Genomic DNA, 18,737 nt, shown 5'->3' with positions numbered 1-18,737 from the left:
CCTATAGCCATCTTGATTGGGTTTATTTGCATACTCACTCTGATTGGCTGGTGGGTGTAGCAGAGTGAGGGTTAATTTGCTTATTGCTCTTTTATTATGTAGAATTCCTAGTGTTCATAAACTTTACCCTGAAATCCATCCATGGATCCAAAGTTAAGATCTTCTAGGTACTGGGACATATGATGTTACAGGTTTGTAATGTCATAAAAACTAATTTCCCACATCCTGACATAGTCTTCAATTACATTGTGGGACAATTCCTACTCCAACCTCTACTTCTTCATTAACCTCTAGTAGGGGATTAATCTATTTTTCCCTTTGTAAATATTATATTTATTGATGGTATTATAACTTTATATTAAAGCACTCTGACATCAATAATTATAGCTTTTAGAAATAGGGGACATCTGAGTATCTTATAATTCAGAGAGAATCTGGGAAACTTGTCAAGCACAAGCATACAAAAGCTCAATCAGTCATTGAGTTTAAGGTATGCCAGTAAACTCTTTTCTGTAAAGCATCACAGGAGGCATGCTTCAAGTAGAAAAACAAAGAGGAACATGGTTTTGTGCCAATGCTTATTTAGAGACAGAGAGACAGACCCTGAAAATGCTTTCAATGAGGTTATACACCTAATACTGAGATTACAAAAAAAAAAAAAAAAAAAAAAAAAAAAAAAAAAAAAAAAAAAAAGCTGTAAACTGAATTCACTCAAGGGTAGAAGTAGCCTTATACTCAGTTAGTAGTTTGATTGAGGCAAATCAAAGAGGTCAAACAGAAATATATGCGGGAGAGGGATGTTAGGGGTGGGTGGTGCACAGAACCATAAACACTATAGGAGACAGGTAAAAGAGACAAGGTGAGTGTAGGGTAATCTGAAATCCAGGGGGACAATTCTTGGTGTTAGGAAGAAATTTTCTTCTGCATACTAAGAAGGGCAAAATTCGACAACTATTTACCTCAATGCTGAAATATGAATCTTTGCTGAAGTCCTATCCAAGTAAAATAGTGAAAGGCATGTTAGATTTTTGTTATTCCTTGGAGGCAAGATGAATAAAGAAAGGATTTTCCATCACTGGTGTCTCTGGCCCTGATTATTACGGGTTATCCCCCCCTCCCTACGGTTGCTCTAAGGATTCCTTGCTGCCCACTGTTCACAAGGATAATTAGTGATAGGCTAGAGATGATAAAGAGATGGGGAAAAGTATCACCTCAACTGAGAACAGATAACTTGAGAAAAAAGCTGAAAGTAGTAGCAGATTTCAGTTTCCTTCCCCCAGCTTTTCTATACATTCAGGTTTCCTTCCAAGTCCCCTGCGCTTCGAGGAAGCTGTAGAAACCACGTGGGGATCTGAGAAGAATGAAGTTTCCATCCAGTCTTCCCTAAAGGATCCTCGGCTCCACTATCTTTTAGGAGCCTCTCCAATGAGATAGAGGGGTGTGGGAGGCAGAGGTGATGAGACACAGTACACAGACCCTCCCTCCATCTTGGAAGAGGCAGATGAAACTGCTTCCTTAACTGTATTCCTGGTCTTTCAACTCTCATCTTGGTTTCCCTCAAGGGACAGGTTTCTCACTCACCAGTTCCTCCCTCCCTCTTGGCCTCTGTCTAGGCCACATGTGTCAAACACAAGGCCCGCGGGCCAAATCCGTCCCGCCAGGCCTTGCAATGTGGCCCGCACCGCGCTGTCATCACTGCACTCTGCTGAGTTTCCATCACAATGACAGTTTATGACTGTTCAGTAAACCATTCGGCCCGCGATTTAGGCTGGATTTTAGATTTTGGCCCCTTCTCTGATTGAGTTCGACACCCCTAGTCTAGGCAGTTCCCAAAGGATTACTTACACCAAGGGGGCTTCTCAGAGCGCTGCCGGAGCTGCATGGTGGGCGAAGGAAGAGTGCGGGGTGGGGAAAAGGTGCCATCGGAGGCCTGGTTGCTGTGCATAGAATCAAAGAGGGCTGGAGCGGTGCGGGGGAGGGGGAAGGGAAAATAAGCACATGAAGAAGAATCCAAGTGCCACAGGTTCTCAACATAAGTAAAAGTCAATGTACATTTTCTCATGCTGAGATGAACCATCCTTCACACAAACCATTTTTAATATTTTAAACTTTGTATAATGAATATTTTCAAGTATATTTTAAAAAGTTATTGAAAGACTAGTATGACCAATACTCGTACACTCATCTATATTTAACTCATTAACACATGTCAACATTTTGCCATACTTGTTTCATCTATTTCTTGGTGCTGAAGTTCTCAAAAGTAAATAATAGATATAATGAATACTTTAATATGCATTTCTAAATTATAAGGAGTGTCTCCTATTTAACCTAACAAAATTAAAAAGTAATACCCTAATATCATGTCATACCCAATTCATATTCAAATTTTTCCCTATTACTCCCCAAATTGCTTTTATAGTAAGGTCCAAACATGAACCGTACATGTTTGGACCTTAATATAAAAGGACCTTACTGTTCTAGATAGTGTCCTCCTACCCATTTATTTTTTTCATAGTGATTTTTTTAAAAGAACAGTCAGTTGTCTCACAGAATGTCATTTCCCACATTCTCGATTCATCTGATTGCTTCCTCATAAAATCATTTAACTCATTTCAACATCCCTTGTATTTACTATAAGCTAAAAGTTAGCTATAAAAGGCATCAATTATTTAGCTTAAATCACTTTGGCAATACCTATGTATATTATTTTATACTAGAGGCCTGTTGCATCAAATTCATGCAAGAGTAGGTCTTCCTGCCAAAACCGGTTTGGCGCAGTGGATAGAGCATCGGCCTGTGGACTGAAGGGCCCCGGGTTCGATTCCGGTCAAGGGCATGTACATTGGTTGTGGGCACATCCCCGGTGGGGGGTGTGCAGGAGGCAGCTGGTCGATTTTTCTTTCTCATCGATGTTTCTAGCTTTCTATCCCTCTCCCTTCCTCTCTGTAAAAAAAAAAAAAAATCAATAAAATATAATAATAAAAAAAAAGAGTAGGTCTTCCTTCCCCTGGCACCCAGGCCCTGGGCTTCCCTCGCAGATGGTCTGGGCCTCCCTCTGTGGGGCGATCATGGGGGCAATTAGTTGGGGCCGGGCCCCCAACTAATTGCATCGCACCCGCCTTGGCTGGGTTGGCACCATGGGTGTCATAGCGTGGTCCTGGATGGTCATCTAGATGGTTGTTCCACTATTTGACTGATCGATCAATTTGCATATTATGATTTTATTATACAGAATTATATTATACAGAATTATATTATATAGGATTATATTATATTATATTATATTATATTATATTATATTATAGGCACATAATGTTTCATTGTCCTACTAAGTAAGACTAAATTTACTAATTGGGTTAAAGTGGTGCCCATAAAAATCTCACTATTTTAAAGTTTCCCCCTCTGGGGGGAGGGGGGCAATGGTAAGATACATGTAATACCTTAATAAAAAAATGAAAAGAAAAAAAAAAGTTTCCCCCTTCCGATCAGAGGTGATCCTTTGACACCATGCAAACCCACCATTTTAGTATCCATTGATGGATCTTAATTATTTTATTAGGGGTGTCAAGTGTTGATTTTTTAATTCTATCAATCCTTTTAACATTTATTACTTAGCATATTTTCGGTAAAGAAGAATGTTCCCTCTTCAACTGAGATTATTTGATTACACTGAACTGCAGTTGTTACTGAAAAGATAGGATGTGTTTATTTTCCTTTAGTTTTCAGAGGAAAGAACTGGTGAAAAGTATTCTCCAATAGCTGCAGAATAATTATTTTTTTATATTTTTATTGACTTCAGAGATGAAAGGAGATAGAAACATCAATGATGAGAAAGAATCATTTAAAAAAATCTATTTTATTGATTTATTTTCTATAGAGAGGAAGGGAGAGGGAGATACTCAGAAACATCGATGAGAAAGAAACATCAATCAGCTGCAACCTAGGTATATGCCCTTGACTGGAATTGAACCTGGTTCCCTTGAATCCACAGGCCCATGTTCTATCCACGGAGCCAAATCGGTGAGGGCAGAGAGAGAATCATTGATTGGCCAACGCTCTATCCACTGAGCCAAACCAGTTAGGGCTCACTTGGTTATTATTTGCATGAAATAAATCCTTTCACTTTCAACCTATTTGTGTCTTTGGGGCCTAAATTGAATCTCTCTCTCTCTTTTGTCTTGTTAATCCTTACCCACAGATATTTTTCCATTTATTTTTAGAGAGAGTGGAAGGGATGGGGAAAGATAGACAAATTGTTTGCCTCCTGATGTACCCTGACTGGGGTTGGGGATCTGGCCCACAACTGAGTTACATTTCCTAGACCTGAATTGAACCCTTCAGTCTGCAGGCTGATGCTCTATCCACCGAACTAAATTGAGTCTCCTATAAAAACATATAGTTGGATAATTTTTTAAAAAATCCATTCTGCCAACTCTGCCTTTTGTTTGGAGAGTGTTATTCATTTACATTTAAAATAATTACTGATGAGGAATTTTTGCTATGCTTTTTGTATGTCATATAAATTATTTGTTCTTCATTTCCTCTATTATGGCCATGTGTTGCGTTTGATTTTTTTGTAGCGAACCATTTTTTTAAAATATATTTTTATTGATTTCAGAAAGGAATGGAGAGAGGGAGGGAGAGATAGAAACATCCATGATAAGAGAGAATCCACACTAGGGATCAAGCCCATAACCCAGGCATGTGCCCTTGACTGGAATCGAACCCGGGACCCTTCAGTCTGCAGGCCAACTGAGCCAAATTGGCTAGGGCTGTAGCAAACCATTTTGATTCCCTTCTTATTTCTTTTTCTTGATAGGTTTTAGATATTTTCTTAGTGTTTACCATAGGGATTACATATAACATCCTAAATTTATAATAATCTTATTTGGTTAGATAGCAATTTAGCTTCAATAACATACAAAAACTCTGCTCTTATAAAGCTCTGTTCCCACTTTATATTGTTATTGTCTCAAATTATATCTTTATATATTATATGCCCATTAACATAGACTTATAGTGATTTTGTGTGTTAATTCATATATGAAATGAAAGGAGGAGCTACAAATAAAAAGTACTATAATGCTGACTTTTATATTTACCAATGTAATTACTTTACGAGAGTTATTCTTTGTTATGGCTTCAAGTTACTGACTAGTGTCCTTTTATTTCAGCCTAAAAGCCTCCTTTTAGCATTTCTTGTAGTGCATGTCTACTAGTGACAAAGTCCCTCAGCTTTTGTTGACCTCAAAATGTTTTAATTAATTCTTCATTTTTGAAGTTTTGCCAGATGTAGAATTCTTGGGTGATAGTGTTTTTTCTTTTGGCCCTTTAAATACATCATCCCACTGCTCTCTGGCCTCTATGGTTTCTTTATTTTTCTTTTCTTTTTAAATTTTTATTGTTGAAAGACCTACATACGTCCCCTCCTGCACCCCCCCTCCCAGTGACCCTTTCTATCTGCCCCTTCACCTCCCCACTCCATGGTCTCTATAGTTTCTGATGAGAAATGGGTTGTTAATCTTATTAAGATCACTCTTACATGACAAGTTGTTTTTCTCTTGCTACTTTCAAGGTTTAAAAAAATTTTTTTTAAATAAATGTTTTTATTTATTTTTAGAGATATAACAACATCAACGACAGAAACATCATTGATTGGCTGCCTTCATACACCCCAACTAGGGACTGAGCCTGCAACTCGGGCATGTGCCTTGACTGGGAATCAAACTGATGACCTCTTGATTCCAGGGTTGACACTTAACCCCTGAGACACAATATTTTCTCACCCTAGCTGATTTTGCCCAGTGGAAGAGCATTGGCTACTAACTGAAGGGTCCTGGGTTCAATTCTGGTCAAGGGATTGTACCTCAGTTGCAGGCTCAATCCCCAGCTCCATTCGGGATGTGTGCAGGAGGCAACCAGTCGATGTGTCTCTTTCACATCCAAGTTTCTCTTTCTCTGTCTCTCCCCCTCCCTTCCACTCTTAAAAAAAATCCATGGAAAAGTATCCTTGGGTGATGATTAACAAAATATCAAACTAAAACAAAAGATTTTATCTGTCTTCTTCTTTTGCCAACTTGATTTGAATGTGTTGCAGAATAGCTCTCTTTGCATTTATCTTCCAACTACTAGGTTGCATATATTTGTATCTTTATCAAATTTGAGAAGTTTTCAGCCATTATTTCTTCTACCTTTTTTTTCTCTTTCTTCTTCTAGAACTCCCATTATGCATATATTGGCATATTTATGGTGTCCCACAAATCTCTTTGGCTTTGCTTATTTTTCTTCATTCTTTTCAATTTCTCCTCTTCAGACTGAATATTTTTCAAATGACCTATTTTAAGTTTTCTGATTCTTCTGCCTTCTATTAATAAAATCTTCTAAGAAATCCTCTAGCAAATTTGTCATTTCTGCTATACTTTACAGCCTCAGAATTTGTTTGGTTTCTTTTGATATTTTCTATCACTTTAATGATATTCTCTATTTGATGAGACATCATTCTCCTGATTTCCTTTAGTTCTCTGTCCCTGGTTTCCTTTCCTTATTTAAAATATTTGTCTACTAAGTCTAATGTCTGTGTTTCCTCAGACATTAATTTATTCTAAGAAAAGATCACACTGTTTTGTTTCTTTGCATATTATATAATTTTTTTGGTTGAAAAAATAACATTTTTACTATTAGAATGTATTAACTCTGAAAATTAAATTACCTCTCTCCCCTCAGGGTTTCTTTTTGTTGTTTGCTGTGGTCTACTGCTGTTTGTTTAGTGATTTTTCTAAACTGTTTTTATAAAGTCTGTCTTCTTTGTCATATGCAGTCTGTGAAATCTTTGTTCCTTTGGTTTATGTTCAGCTGGGGCTTTGATAAGGATTTCCTTGAATAAACCAGGAACAAAGAGAGAGAGGGGGGAAGGAGGGAAAGAAGTAGAAGGGAGGAAAGGAGAGAGGAGTTCTCACAGTATTTGCAGATTGGTTCTATGTTGAGGTACTCCTTCAACACTTAGCCAGACTATTTACAACACTGCCTTAGCCTACACTCCCTGCTTGTGTTGAATCTAGAGTTAGGGTCTTCTCATGTATTTTATGCTCAGGTGACCTTCCCCAGGCATGTGTATAGCTTTTCAAATTTACCAGTACATGGGTGCTTTTGATGATTGATTTCCTAAAGAAACTCTCTTCCCAGGCTTTCCGTTTGCCTATTGTTTGCCTCAACTATGTTTTGTCTCAGACATCATGTTCATTTGCTTTACAGTGTTTTCAAGTAATATCCTCTGCATAGCCACATTTATACACTGAGTGAGTTCCAAGTTAGGTGCAACAAAGGTTGCCAGTCTTTCAGGGAACCTATATACAAATTAGAACGAACACAAGTTGGAGAATAAGGTCTATTCTGCTCCCTCTGAAACCGGAGACTAGGGTCCCACACTGAGAGCATGGGTTGCCATGTTCACGACTGGTACCAAGGTGGGGACAGGAGCGGGAGGAGGTCAAGTAAAAGTACTGGAAAGCTTCCTGCCATTTTTAGGTTACCTCCTTCTTGATTCAGAAATTTCTTGCTGGTTGCAAACCTCTGACTATTTTCCAGAGTTCTGATAAAGTTGATTGTATCAATTTTTGCTTTTGTGTGTGTGTGTGTGTGTGTGTGTGTTTCTGTAAAAGGAGAAGCCCTTGGAGCTACCTATTGCATGGTTTAATTTTTACATTGAGATCTCTGATCTATATGGAGTTTATACTGGTTGCGAGTTTATACAGCATGAAGTATAAATTCAATTTTAATTTTTGCCAAATGAATATTCAATTGTCCCAACTCTATTTATTAAAAAGTCCATCTTTCCCCCAGTATTTTGAAATGCTAACTTCATCTATTTCTAAATTTTCTGCTTTGTTTGATTGCTCTCTGTCTATTCATATACCAATATTATTCTGTTTTTATTATATAAGTTTTATATAATGTTTTAAAATCAAGGTTTTCCTGCCGGGACCGGTTTAGCTCAATGGATAGAGCGTCGGCTTGGGGACTGAAGGGACCCGGGTTCGATTCTGGTCAAGGGCATGTACCTTCGTTGCGGGCATATCCCCAGTAGGGGGTGTGCAAGAGGCAACTGATCGATGACTCTCTCTCATCGATGTTTCTAACTCTCTGTCTCTCTCCCTTCCTCTCTGTACAAAATCAATAAAATATATTTAAAAAAAAAATAAAAAATAAAAAAAATAAAATCAAGGTTTTCCTGGCTATTCTTGCTTGTTTATTTTCCAATGAGAACTTCAAAACTGACTTTAGAAAACCAGCAGTATTTTATTAGGTCACACTAAATTTACAAATAAACTTAGGAAGGAGTGATTTTTCTATTATTTTGAGTTGACCTACAATTAAACATCTTTTTTCCAAGTCTATTTTTGTATGTATTTGAAGTGCCTAACTTTTTAATTTATTACTCATGTTCTAGAAAGCATGGGAATGAAGGCAGAGATAGGGACACAAAACAAGAGTATTCATTCTCCATACCTGCAGATGCCTGTGCTTGGGCATCAGTGTGGCGCTGGCAGACTCCACTCAAGAATTCACTTACTTGACGCAGGGAAAGGGCATTATGCAGTGTTTCTAGGGGGTAGATGGTAGGCACCATGGAGCACCCTTCAAATCCTGTTAGAAAAGAGATGGGCAAAGTCAATAGTATTTCTGCCAGATATATCCCAACTGGCGAAGGAAGCATGGAGAGTCCCTGAGAGCCATCAGGAGAGTCGATGGCTTTTGGAGTGTGGGGAATCCAAGATTCTCATGAGAGGGAACTCTTTAGAGCCCCAACAGAAGTCTATTTCTGTCACCGTCAGATTTCCTAAAAGGTCTACCTGCTAAGGCCTCCAGGTGAATCAAATCACTTCTCAGCCTACCTATGGAGAGCCTGCAATGTCTGGTGGAAAAATAAACAGAATCCCAATAGGGTAAACTCCTACATTGCTTTTATACTTTCTGGGGAAATAAAACAAAAGTCCGTAGGTAACGGGTGAAATTGTAGGTCTAAATGAGGTTAGGGAGGCATGGAGGTGGAAAGAAATAGCAGGTTTCAGGGTTCATGTATAAGAGAACCAGATTAAGGTGGAGGGCATGTAATCTGAGAAGGGGTTCATGCAGATTTAGGATATGGATAGAAAGGCGGGAATATTTGGAAGCAAGCTGGAGATCATGCAATACATATGGAGCTCAGCCCAGGAAAATCACATGCATGAATAGGCTGGGGAATGGAAGTTCTTTCTTGGTCATTTCCATCACATCAAAGGTTCTCCCTTCTGTTCTCACTGGAAGACCCTAGATTTGTTGGGATTTTTTTTTAATCCCATCAGGAAAATGAGGAAACCCCCTTAGGAGAAATAATAAATATTGATTCTCTGCTCTGAACCCAATAATTCCAATGTAGGCCCACCACTCTGAGTTAGGATACAGGGCAAACCTAAATGTATAACCTAATACCAGGACCTATTGAAAAATTTTCCCATTGGAGAACCAAGTAGCACACATCCCAACCACTTTTTCAGTCCCAAATCTTTCCCATGCCTCTTCTATGTCTCCCTAAGTGAACTAAGAGTAGGGAGGTCAACAATATCTATGCAAGACATAGCCTCCTGTTCACTAATGACTAAAACATCAAAAGAATTATACCTGATTATCTTCTAACCTCTGGCTCTTGTTTGCTTGTTTGCTTCAAGGATTCAACTGAGATCTCTGTGCCTCAACTTCCCCCCTGTATTCTAGGGGGTAGATGGTAGGCAGACTAAGAGAGGTATAGTCTCTAGATCCGCAGAGCGAGTAGAAAAATGTTTGGATTTGAAGATGGTGGTAGTAGAAGTTATAGAGATAAGAACAGAATCCAGAGCAAGAAACTAACCCTGCACTGAACAGCATTGGGAACGGGTAGCATTAGGAGGCAGTGAGGAAGGAATGAGCAGCCAATGCTATCACTACCAGGCAGTCCGGCCCCAATCCCATCCAAGCAACTAAAATGCAAGTCACATAACCTAAGGGTAAATAAAAGAAAGGAATAAGTGGGCTCTCCTGCCAGAAGTGCAATAAGCAAAGCAGTCAGTCTCAGCCAGGGTAGTGGCAGCAGCCAGCTTGGTGGCAGGGGGTACCGTAGAGGCACTCGGGGTCATCCTGGCCTGAGCGCAGCCAGTTCCGGAAGAGGCGCAGGTGGTAGGAGCACTGGTGCAGGTGATGCGCCAGCGTGGCATCCAAGGAGACTGGCTGGCCCCCTGGGCAGTCAGAGGAAATACGGCGCAGCAACCGGACCACAGGGTGCTGGTCATCCAGCAGCTCTGCAGGGGGTAGGGGCACCACGGCAGGAAGCACAAAGATAAAGAAAGAGAAGAGGGAGAGCAATGAGGGGGGCACTGACTGGCACAAGCATTACTGGGAAGTGGAGCCACTCAGCTCAAAAGTGAGCTGAGAAAGAAGCAGAGATGGTCAGAGCCACTGGGCATCTCTTGCAGGAAAGAAGAGGGTTGGCATCGCACAGTAAGTTTAAAAGAAGGGGCTGGTGAGACCTCATCAGACAGGAAGGCCCTCCCCTTTCTCACTGAGCATAATTCAGTGGCAGACAGAAGTCACATCACTCTGGATGGGGGTAAGCTGGCTTTGGAGTTCTGTGGGAGCCCTGTCTAGAGGTCCAGTATCCCAGATCATTCTTAGACAAACTCCAGATAGGTCCCACTTCCCAGTCTAATATATTTATGAGATTGGGATAGAGATGAAAAGACTCAAAGTCAGTCAGAGAAGAAGGCCAAGAATGGTATAGGGTTATCAAGATAAAGTTTGAAGCCAAAAAGGCTCCCCAAGGCCTCAGGGCAGGCTCTCTGAATCAGACTCTAAGACAGCCACAGCTATGGCTGTTTTTAGACAGCTGGCATAGGAGATTGGCAGGAAAGCCTATGTAAAACAGAGCATTTAAAAAGTGGAATCAATATGTGAAAATGCTGTTACTGGCTAATCATCTTTTACTCTTGTTCAAATATATAGACTCAAAAATGTTTGCATAAATCTCAGGACTTTGGAGATACTGTATCCATTACAGAAGCCAAAAGTTAGATAATTTTGTATTTTCTTCCTACTCCTGGTGAGTCTAATTGCATTTTGTTCAGCTGGTCAGTGGAAAAGCTTCAGTCCTGAACCAGTTATTATTTTATATGTTTGGCAAACTTTGTGGACATATGTGATTCAGCTGCAAAAGGTTGAAGATAGTGAAAGGCATGTAGAAGCCCCAGGAACAGTAGGGAAAAGATCCTGGGGAAAAGATACAGGGTCTTAAGACCTGATGACAGGATGTTGGTACAGTAAAGGTAGGATCAAAGTAGCTGAGGATGACCGCTCAGAACTCCCAGGCCAGAACTTGTGACATGGAGTGAGCCCATGTAACTATGGTTTCCAGAGACCTTAGTTTGAATGTCAGGAGAGTTTTCAGCTCTATTCAAGCACTAACTGTCCCTAGAAAATAAATGGGTGTGGCAAATACAATTGGCACACTCTGACATTCTGGATAAGAGTGAGCCACAGTCTCTTTTCCAACACTAGTTGACTTTGGTGAGTTCAGTGTGCAGTAGAGTAATGGGCCGTATTTGTATACTTGACATAGTCAGGATGTGACCAAGGCTTATCAGGAAGAGGCAATGAGGGCTGAGAGGTGTTCTCCCATCAAAGCAAGGAGACAGGATTCCCTTGCCCCTCTTCTAAAGCAAGGCCCAGTTTTTCTAGCTGTTATTTCAAAGCCAGACTTGTTGCCATGATGGGACAATAGACTAATGCAAGTCACATAATGTTGTGACGAATCTGCCATAAGCAATTGCAGGCAGCACATGCACTCTGTAATTGTTCAGTCAGTCAAGCAAGATTTGGCCATGGGGTAGAGCTCTCATATTGTCCAGAGGGCCAAATTAAATCTAGATAATTTTCAGCAAGAGATATAATAGGTCTAAATTTCTATTGCCAAGAGTTAGATCCCAGATTCTGGTTCTCAAGCACTGTAGCCCCCAAGCTCAAATATGAGAAGAACAAAGGCCAGAAGGCCCCTGAGAAACTGTGCAGGGTGTTGGAAGCGATCTTGAATTTGTCCTCCTACACTATTCCTGAATTTTCCAGGACTTTCTTCCTCTCCTCCTTTCGGAAGAATTAATTTTTCTTTTTTTCAACTGATGAGGCTGCTAATCAAGGCTTCAGGGAATTAGAGGTATATAGGTTTGAGGATCTGCTTTATGAATTTGGATACTTTCTGCTAGAGCCCAAGAATTAGGAGATCTGTAATTGAACTCTGACTTCAGGGGCCCAAGTTCCTGGTACTGTATTCTGTACCCTAAGAAACATGTTTCCATGTCCAAGTCCCAGGCTGTGAGGTTGGGGTTAGTACAGAGGATCTACTCTGGAGAAGACTGTGGCACATGAAGGCCAGAAGAGTGTGAAGCTAAAAGTTAAGGTACAGCCATGCCACTCTTAATAGAGAGCTCCTGTCACAGGCACAAGTGGGAGCTTGGGTGGGGTATAACAAGTATTAGCTGGTCAAGCTGGGGAGATTTCAGCAGTGCCGAGTGGAGATGCATGGCCTAACAAGGCTAGAATCTAGCAGCTGCCACTGGCTGAGGAAAAGAGAGGATCCGTACCTGGAGGATTTTCCAGCCAGAAAGCCAGGCTAAGTTTACCTCCCTCAGAAAATCTCAGTGCTTGGACAGAAGAAAACTATATATAACAAAACTAGATTTATCTTGAAGACAAGAGACACTGCACAAAAAAACTAAAGATATAAAGGATAGATTCCAGATTTAGCTTTCTGAGGTAGCACATGGCTCAGTGTGGTCTTTGTTAGCTTTCCACTATGGTGTACCGTGGTCAGGACCAAATGCTGCAGGTGATGGTGCAGCCCATCAATCTCATCTTCAGATCCTTGCAAAACAGATCTCGGATTCAGGTATGGCTTTTTGAGCAAGTGTTTATGCAGATAAAGGGCTACATCATTGGTTTTGGAGAATATATGAACCTCGTATTAGATGATGTAGAAGAGATTCATTCTAAAAAAAAAAAAAGTCAAGAAAACAACTAGGTTGGATCATGCTAAAAGGAGATATTACTCTGCTCTAAAGTGTCTCCAACTAAAAATGACTAACAAAGTGAGAAATTGTTGAGAAGCAATTTGTGTTTTGTAGATATCCTTTGTTGGGAGTATAGTTAAACATTTATTAATATTGCTTTCATTACCCTTATATTATTGCCAGGTGACAATGCTGTAGAATTGTTTTTATTAAAAAATTTATATTGCTCAGTTGGTCGGAGCATCATCTGATACACCAAAAAATGGTGGGTTCAATTCCTGATCAAGGCGCATACCCAGGTTGTGAGTTTGATCCTTGTCAGGGCACATGTGGGAGGCAAACAACTGATGTTTCTCTCTCACATTAATCTTTCTCTCTTTCTCCCTCTCTTTCTCCTTCTCTCTCCTTCCCTCTCTCTAAAATAAATTTAAAAAGATATAAAAGATAAGACAGGGATTAAGTCCTGGGGTTCTCCTACCGTAGCCTACAGAGAGAGCACAGCCTTCAGTTTGTGGTCTCCCATCTTAGTGTGGATAGACCCAGTTCTTCAATATTCTTGAAATATTATTAGATTATTCACTCCTAAGTTCCCCTAGAATCCCAGTAGACATCTCAACCCATCACTTCAAGCTTGAGACAGCAGTGCCAAGGTAGATTAGGGCTATATGGAGACCACATGTAAAAACTCAAGGTATAATTCTTTTTCCTTTACCTACTATCTCCTACTCCTTTCTTTTTCTCTTTTTTCCCCCCCAGATTAACCTGGGCTCCTGTTTTCTAAGCCCAGGCCCTAGGTTAGTAGTAACATAAAGCAGATGTCAGGAGCACAAGAACCACACGTACACAGGAATATGGAGATGGGAAACTATATACTCAAGACCAATGTCCTTATAGGTAGGTTTGGGAGCTGGGAACTGCAGCATTGCTCCTGAAGGAAACAAACTAGGGATCCACTCTAATAAAAGAGTTGGAGAAAAAAAAAAAAAAAGAAGATAAAAATTACATAAACTGGCCGAAACCGGTTTGGCTCAGTGGATAGAGCGTCGGCTTGGGGACTGAAGGGTCCTGGGTTCGATACCGGTCAAGGGCATGTGCCTTGGTTGCGGGCATATCCCCAGTGGGGGGTGTGCAAGAGGCAGCTGATCGATGACTCTCTCTCATCGATGTTTCTAATTCTCTATCTCTCTCCCTTCCTCTCTGTACAAAATCAATAAAATATATATTTTTTAAAAATTACATAAACTGAGTTCTGGGGTTGGGGCTGGAGAAAAGAAATAAGGATAATACAGGAAATACTATTTTCTTCTTAAGATGGGGAATCATTGTCATGTTTGTACAAAGCCCAGCAGTCATGTGATGGGGAAGAGAGAGACTGAATGTTTTGGTGATGGTGCTGAAAAAAGTGACACAGTGGTAATGATGGTGACCATGGAAGTAATACCCTAAGTTGCTACAGGGATAGGGCAGCCAGGCTTCAGCCAAGGCTAAGGTTTGTCACACAAGGGATATGTCCCAAGAGGGACACTTAGTGAGTGTTTCATTCAGACAGCAGGGTGTTGACACAGTGGTAGGAGAGGAACAATCGTGTCAGAGCTCAGAGGTTAAGTGTCTGGAGGTGACAAGGCAATGATGAATGACACTGAATCAGAAGCAAACGTACCGTTAGTCGGATGCTTTGCAAACGACACAGAAAATCTTTTTACGGCCGGGACAAACAAGAACTCTGGGGAGAAAAGACATCATGGGGATTATACCCACACCTGTCCCCCACCCTCTGCTCTGGAATTTGCCAGTAATATACTCTATTCTATACAGTTAGTATATGACCTGCTCCCACCCCCACCCTTAGATTCCTGACTACCACATTTCAATTTTTTCCCCCTTTGGTATCTCTCTTTAGGAATCCATGTGTCATCTCTACCACAATACAGCCCTACAAACAAGTCTAATTTCACCACCACATCCTCTTTTTCATCATTTAGAAGGAAAATATTTGTAGAGACTTTCATTCCTTCCCCCAGTCTCTTTCCATATCATCTTTCCAGCCTTTGCTAAACAACTTCCCCATCCCTGATTTCCAGTATTTTAATCAAAGCTCCACTACATTCTTCCTGATCATCCTCCTTTGTTCTTACCCCTAAATACCAGAATCCAGGAAAGAATACAGAGGCGGAGTAAACTGATGTAGCAGGGCTGTATGTGGGAGATTATGAAGGGATAAGCATAAATAAGTAATACTTGTATGGTGAGAGAGAGTGCAAATGGAGGTGCATGAGGCCTTGGTTCCTTCTCTCCTCTATAATTGATTAATAAACTTGGTATAAGGCCAGCATCAATGCCATAGTAAGCATGAATAGTACTTGAACCATGTCCTTGCTGGAGGACAAATGAAGAAAAGAGTAGCTCCCCCAAACCCACCCACATACCATCTCGATGCTTCAGACTGGCAGGCGGTAGCTTTTTGCCATGGCTGCGGGCGTAGTCCTGAAGATTCGGGGCGCTGGAGGAGCCACCCAGCACTGTGGTGCTGAATAGCCCTGTGCACTGTGAGCCTGCAAGGCCGGGAGTGCATTAGTAGCCACGCAAAGCTGCAATTACCACACAGAAGTACACACAAAGTCACATGACAACATCAAGACACACACACAGCCATTCAGAACCACGATCTTGTGGCTACTACAAACAGCCACAAACAGCTTTCACTACTTTCATAGCTGTATTCAGCAAGCAAAGTAGGGATTGTCCTGAATATCTACATGGCTGATACAAGGGACCACTACAATGCAGGGTTAGTGATATTAGGGGACTCAAAGCTACTGAAAGAGGTAGACTATGCTTTCCATATGGCTCTTGGGAATGCTAAAAGAATAGTCAATCACTCTATATATCCCTAGATTTGATTCCATGTTCCTTACTCTAGATATAAGATTCAAAAAACCCAGATATTTAACCCCTTATAGGCTTAAAAGTAAAGAACTTTGATTGAAACTAGAGACTAAGAATTGAGCACTCAGCTCAAATCCCAAATTCTCATAAGTTCCAATTTTTCCTAAGTTTTTCATCTAACATTCCTTCCCTTCTATCTCCGCTTAGGCCTTTTTACCTTTTCCAAGAAAGAATGAGATCCATTGAATTTTTAAAGCCGAAAGGGACTCCAAAAATTATCCAGTTTAGCCTTCTCATTCTATAGATGAAGACACTGAGATTCAAAAGGGACCTCATTTGCTCAAGATCATATAGTTTGTTAGGAGCTGAGCTGGACAAGAATCCAGAACTCATGACCCTGAGGATCAACTGTGTTCAATTAAGGGGGGAAAAGTTGTTTTCATCAAGAAGAAACAGGTTGTTTCTGAAGTGAAGATGGACCCAAATTGAAAGGCATGTGAAATGTCAGGTGATTATATGTATGGTATGCCTCCTATGTGCTGAGCACCCTACTAAGGAGGACCTAGTGAGCAGGAAACCACAAAAAAAGATGATTTTCCCTGCTCTCAGAAGTTTGTCTTTTAAGCCCTATGCTCAAAATCAGATGTCCAAAGAAATCTAAGAGAACTCTATTGGCAATCCGAGAAATAAATAACTTGAAAAATCTCTGAAACAAATAAATCAAGTCAGTCATTGTCCCAAATATCTGATCAAGAGTGGTATTGGGACTCATAGTCCCTTCTCCTACTATATATAGCCCATGAGGACAGAGTGGGAAGGAAGAGACAAGACTAACATCCAAGTTTGTGGCATTTGCCCCTCTACTTCCAAATCCATCTTGGACAAGACCCTGGGTTTGGCTTGAGAACTTAATATTCATAGGAAGATGAGTAAAGTAGGGAGGAGGTCAGTTGCTTTCGATCCCACAAAGTAAGGGCCATAGTTTCAGGGGTCCCAGAGGTTTGGTGTCACCACAGAAATTAAGAAAGCTCAGATGGCTGGTAATCTCCACCCTTGACTTCAGGATTGCTCTTCTATGCAGCAACTTCTTCTACCTTCGTTCTCACACAGGCGCTAGAATGAGGTTTCAGAAAGTGATAAGGGTTGCTAAATTGTCTGTTTTTCTCCAGAGAAGCTGAAACTAGCTGGCTTTGCCCCCAACCACCAGAAGCTTTTTTATTTACTCTACTAAATAATTTTCTGGTGGAGTCCTGCCGTCATGTCCTGCTCAGACCTTGGATCATCTCAGAGGGTAGTCTCCACCTCACCAACACCATCTGTCCATCACCATGTCGATACCTCTGCCTTGTTCATGACCTCACTCCCACTTAACTGCGCCAGGCACACCTATCCTCTTTTCAAGCCTCCCTGAAGCCTATTCTTTACTGGGATTTCTGGGATGAGAAGTCTGTATCACAGATCTATACATCTGTGATTTACTTTTCATGACCCATACCTTCTATCTCACTTCAGGGATCTAAAAGGCAACCTACTCCCATAAAATTAGCCTGGAAAGTAACCAAAATCTTTCTCTGCTTGTCCAAATGCTGACCGTTTTGGGGCCAAGAAATTGGCTGCCAAAAAGAAAGGTAACAGAAAAACCAAAGGAGCTAAATGGGGAGAATACGGGATAAGAAAAAAGAGCCAGGGGACCACACAATTATGGCTAACTGCCGTTTTAGTTACTGGTTCACAGGCACTGTGTTCAAAGATAGCCCCTCCCCAGGACCACTCCCCACTCCCAAAGAATACAATACCCTCTGAGGCTTGGTCCTTCCTGCAGTCTGTGTTCTGAGGAAAGGTTGAATGATGTCCTCCACCCCTCTCCAGGAATAAAAAAAAAATCAAGAGACATTCCCTCCAAGTCCTGAGAGAAGCCTCTGCCACTATACCAGTCTCAGATTTGTCCCTCAATTTTCAGGAAGGAAGGAAAAAAACATTACAGGATTAGGAGAAATGATGGAGAGGGCATGGAGGTAGGAAGGCCAGAGCAAGGATATAATAAACATAGAACGCAGAGAAATACATGGCACAAATTCTCCACATGAGGAGTATGACCCTTAGAGGGTTCATGAGTACCTCTATTCATAGCTCTGTCTCTGATAACTCGGAAAATTCAGAGTCTCCATGGCCCCTGAAGGTCTGGGCTAGACTGGAGGGACAGATAAGAAATGAGAGAAGCCAGAAAATGCCCTTCAGCCAGAGAAAGGGGGATTGGTATAGAAAATCAGAAGACAAACACCTTCCTGGAATGGAAATAGTCATCTGGGATCAAAGCTCACACCTAACTATGGCTTCTCCAAATGCAGCCTCCCTAGCCCCACCAGACAATTCTGCTGACTGGGTGACCCCTATTCCCACAATAAAACTCTGAAGAACAGACATACACCCTTTCCCAACAACAGGTGAGAGAAGATGGAAAACCATACCTAGGCCACTCTGCTTCATCTCCGTAGGTGGCCGTGAAGACAGAAAGAGCCGGTAGCCGCCAGGCCTGGAAGATGAAGTCTCGGAAAGCACCTGGAGAAAAAGGACTCTGTGTTACCATTTGCCACTTCAACTCATCAGATCCTGAATTCCTGCTCCTACAAAGCAAAGCAATGTCAGAAAGTTTGGAAGAACCAAAGGATTTTTTCAGGAGGAGCTAGAAGAAAAGCAAACAGTGTAGTTTGCAGAGCAAAAGGAAACTGTCCAGAGAATCCTTCTATTTCCAAGATGCCTGTGCCCCTACCCCTCCCATCC

The 18,737-nt window shown here is 41.1% G+C and overlaps 1 protein-coding gene and 1 pseudogene across 30 annotated transcripts in view; one reads left to right on the top strand and one right to left on the bottom strand.

Moving 5' to 3' along the window:
- The window catches only part of PPIP5K1 (diphosphoinositol pentakisphosphate kinase 1), a 54,247-nt gene that overhangs the window by 5,289 nt on the left and 30,221 nt on the right, over positions 1–18,737 (bottom strand). For 10 of the 30 annotated variants that reach the window (XM_036444060.2, XM_036444050.2, XM_036444030.2 and 7 more), the window contains 6 exons: positions 18,425–18,515; positions 15,497–15,622; positions 14,731–14,793; positions 10,131–10,313; positions 8,509–8,646; positions 1,846–1,959 (listed from right to left, as the gene is read on the bottom strand). In XM_036444060.2, the coding sequence (XP_036299953.1) occupies positions 1,846–1,959; positions 8,509–8,646; positions 10,131–10,313; positions 14,731–14,793; positions 15,497–15,622; positions 18,425–18,515 (715 nt within the window). The remainder of the gene's footprint in view (positions 1–1,845; positions 1,960–8,508; positions 8,647–10,130; positions 10,314–14,730; positions 14,794–15,496; positions 15,623–18,424; positions 18,516–18,737) is intronic. The other 20 variants (XM_036444196.2, XM_045583324.1, XM_036444206.2 and 17 more) reach the window with 6 other exon arrangements.
- Positions 12,755–13,418, top strand: LOC118722667 (annotated as a pseudogene).

Source organism: Pipistrellus kuhlii, unplaced genomic scaffold (assembly GCF_014108245.1).
Source record: "Pipistrellus kuhlii isolate mPipKuh1 unplaced genomic scaffold, mPipKuh1.p scaffold_m20_p_1, whole genome shotgun sequence".
In the NCBI taxonomy this organism is placed as follows: Eukaryota; Metazoa; Chordata; class Mammalia; order Chiroptera; family Vespertilionidae; genus Pipistrellus; species Pipistrellus kuhlii.
Note: the sequence above shows the minus strand (reverse complement) of the source record. Positions and strands in the feature narration are given on the sequence as shown.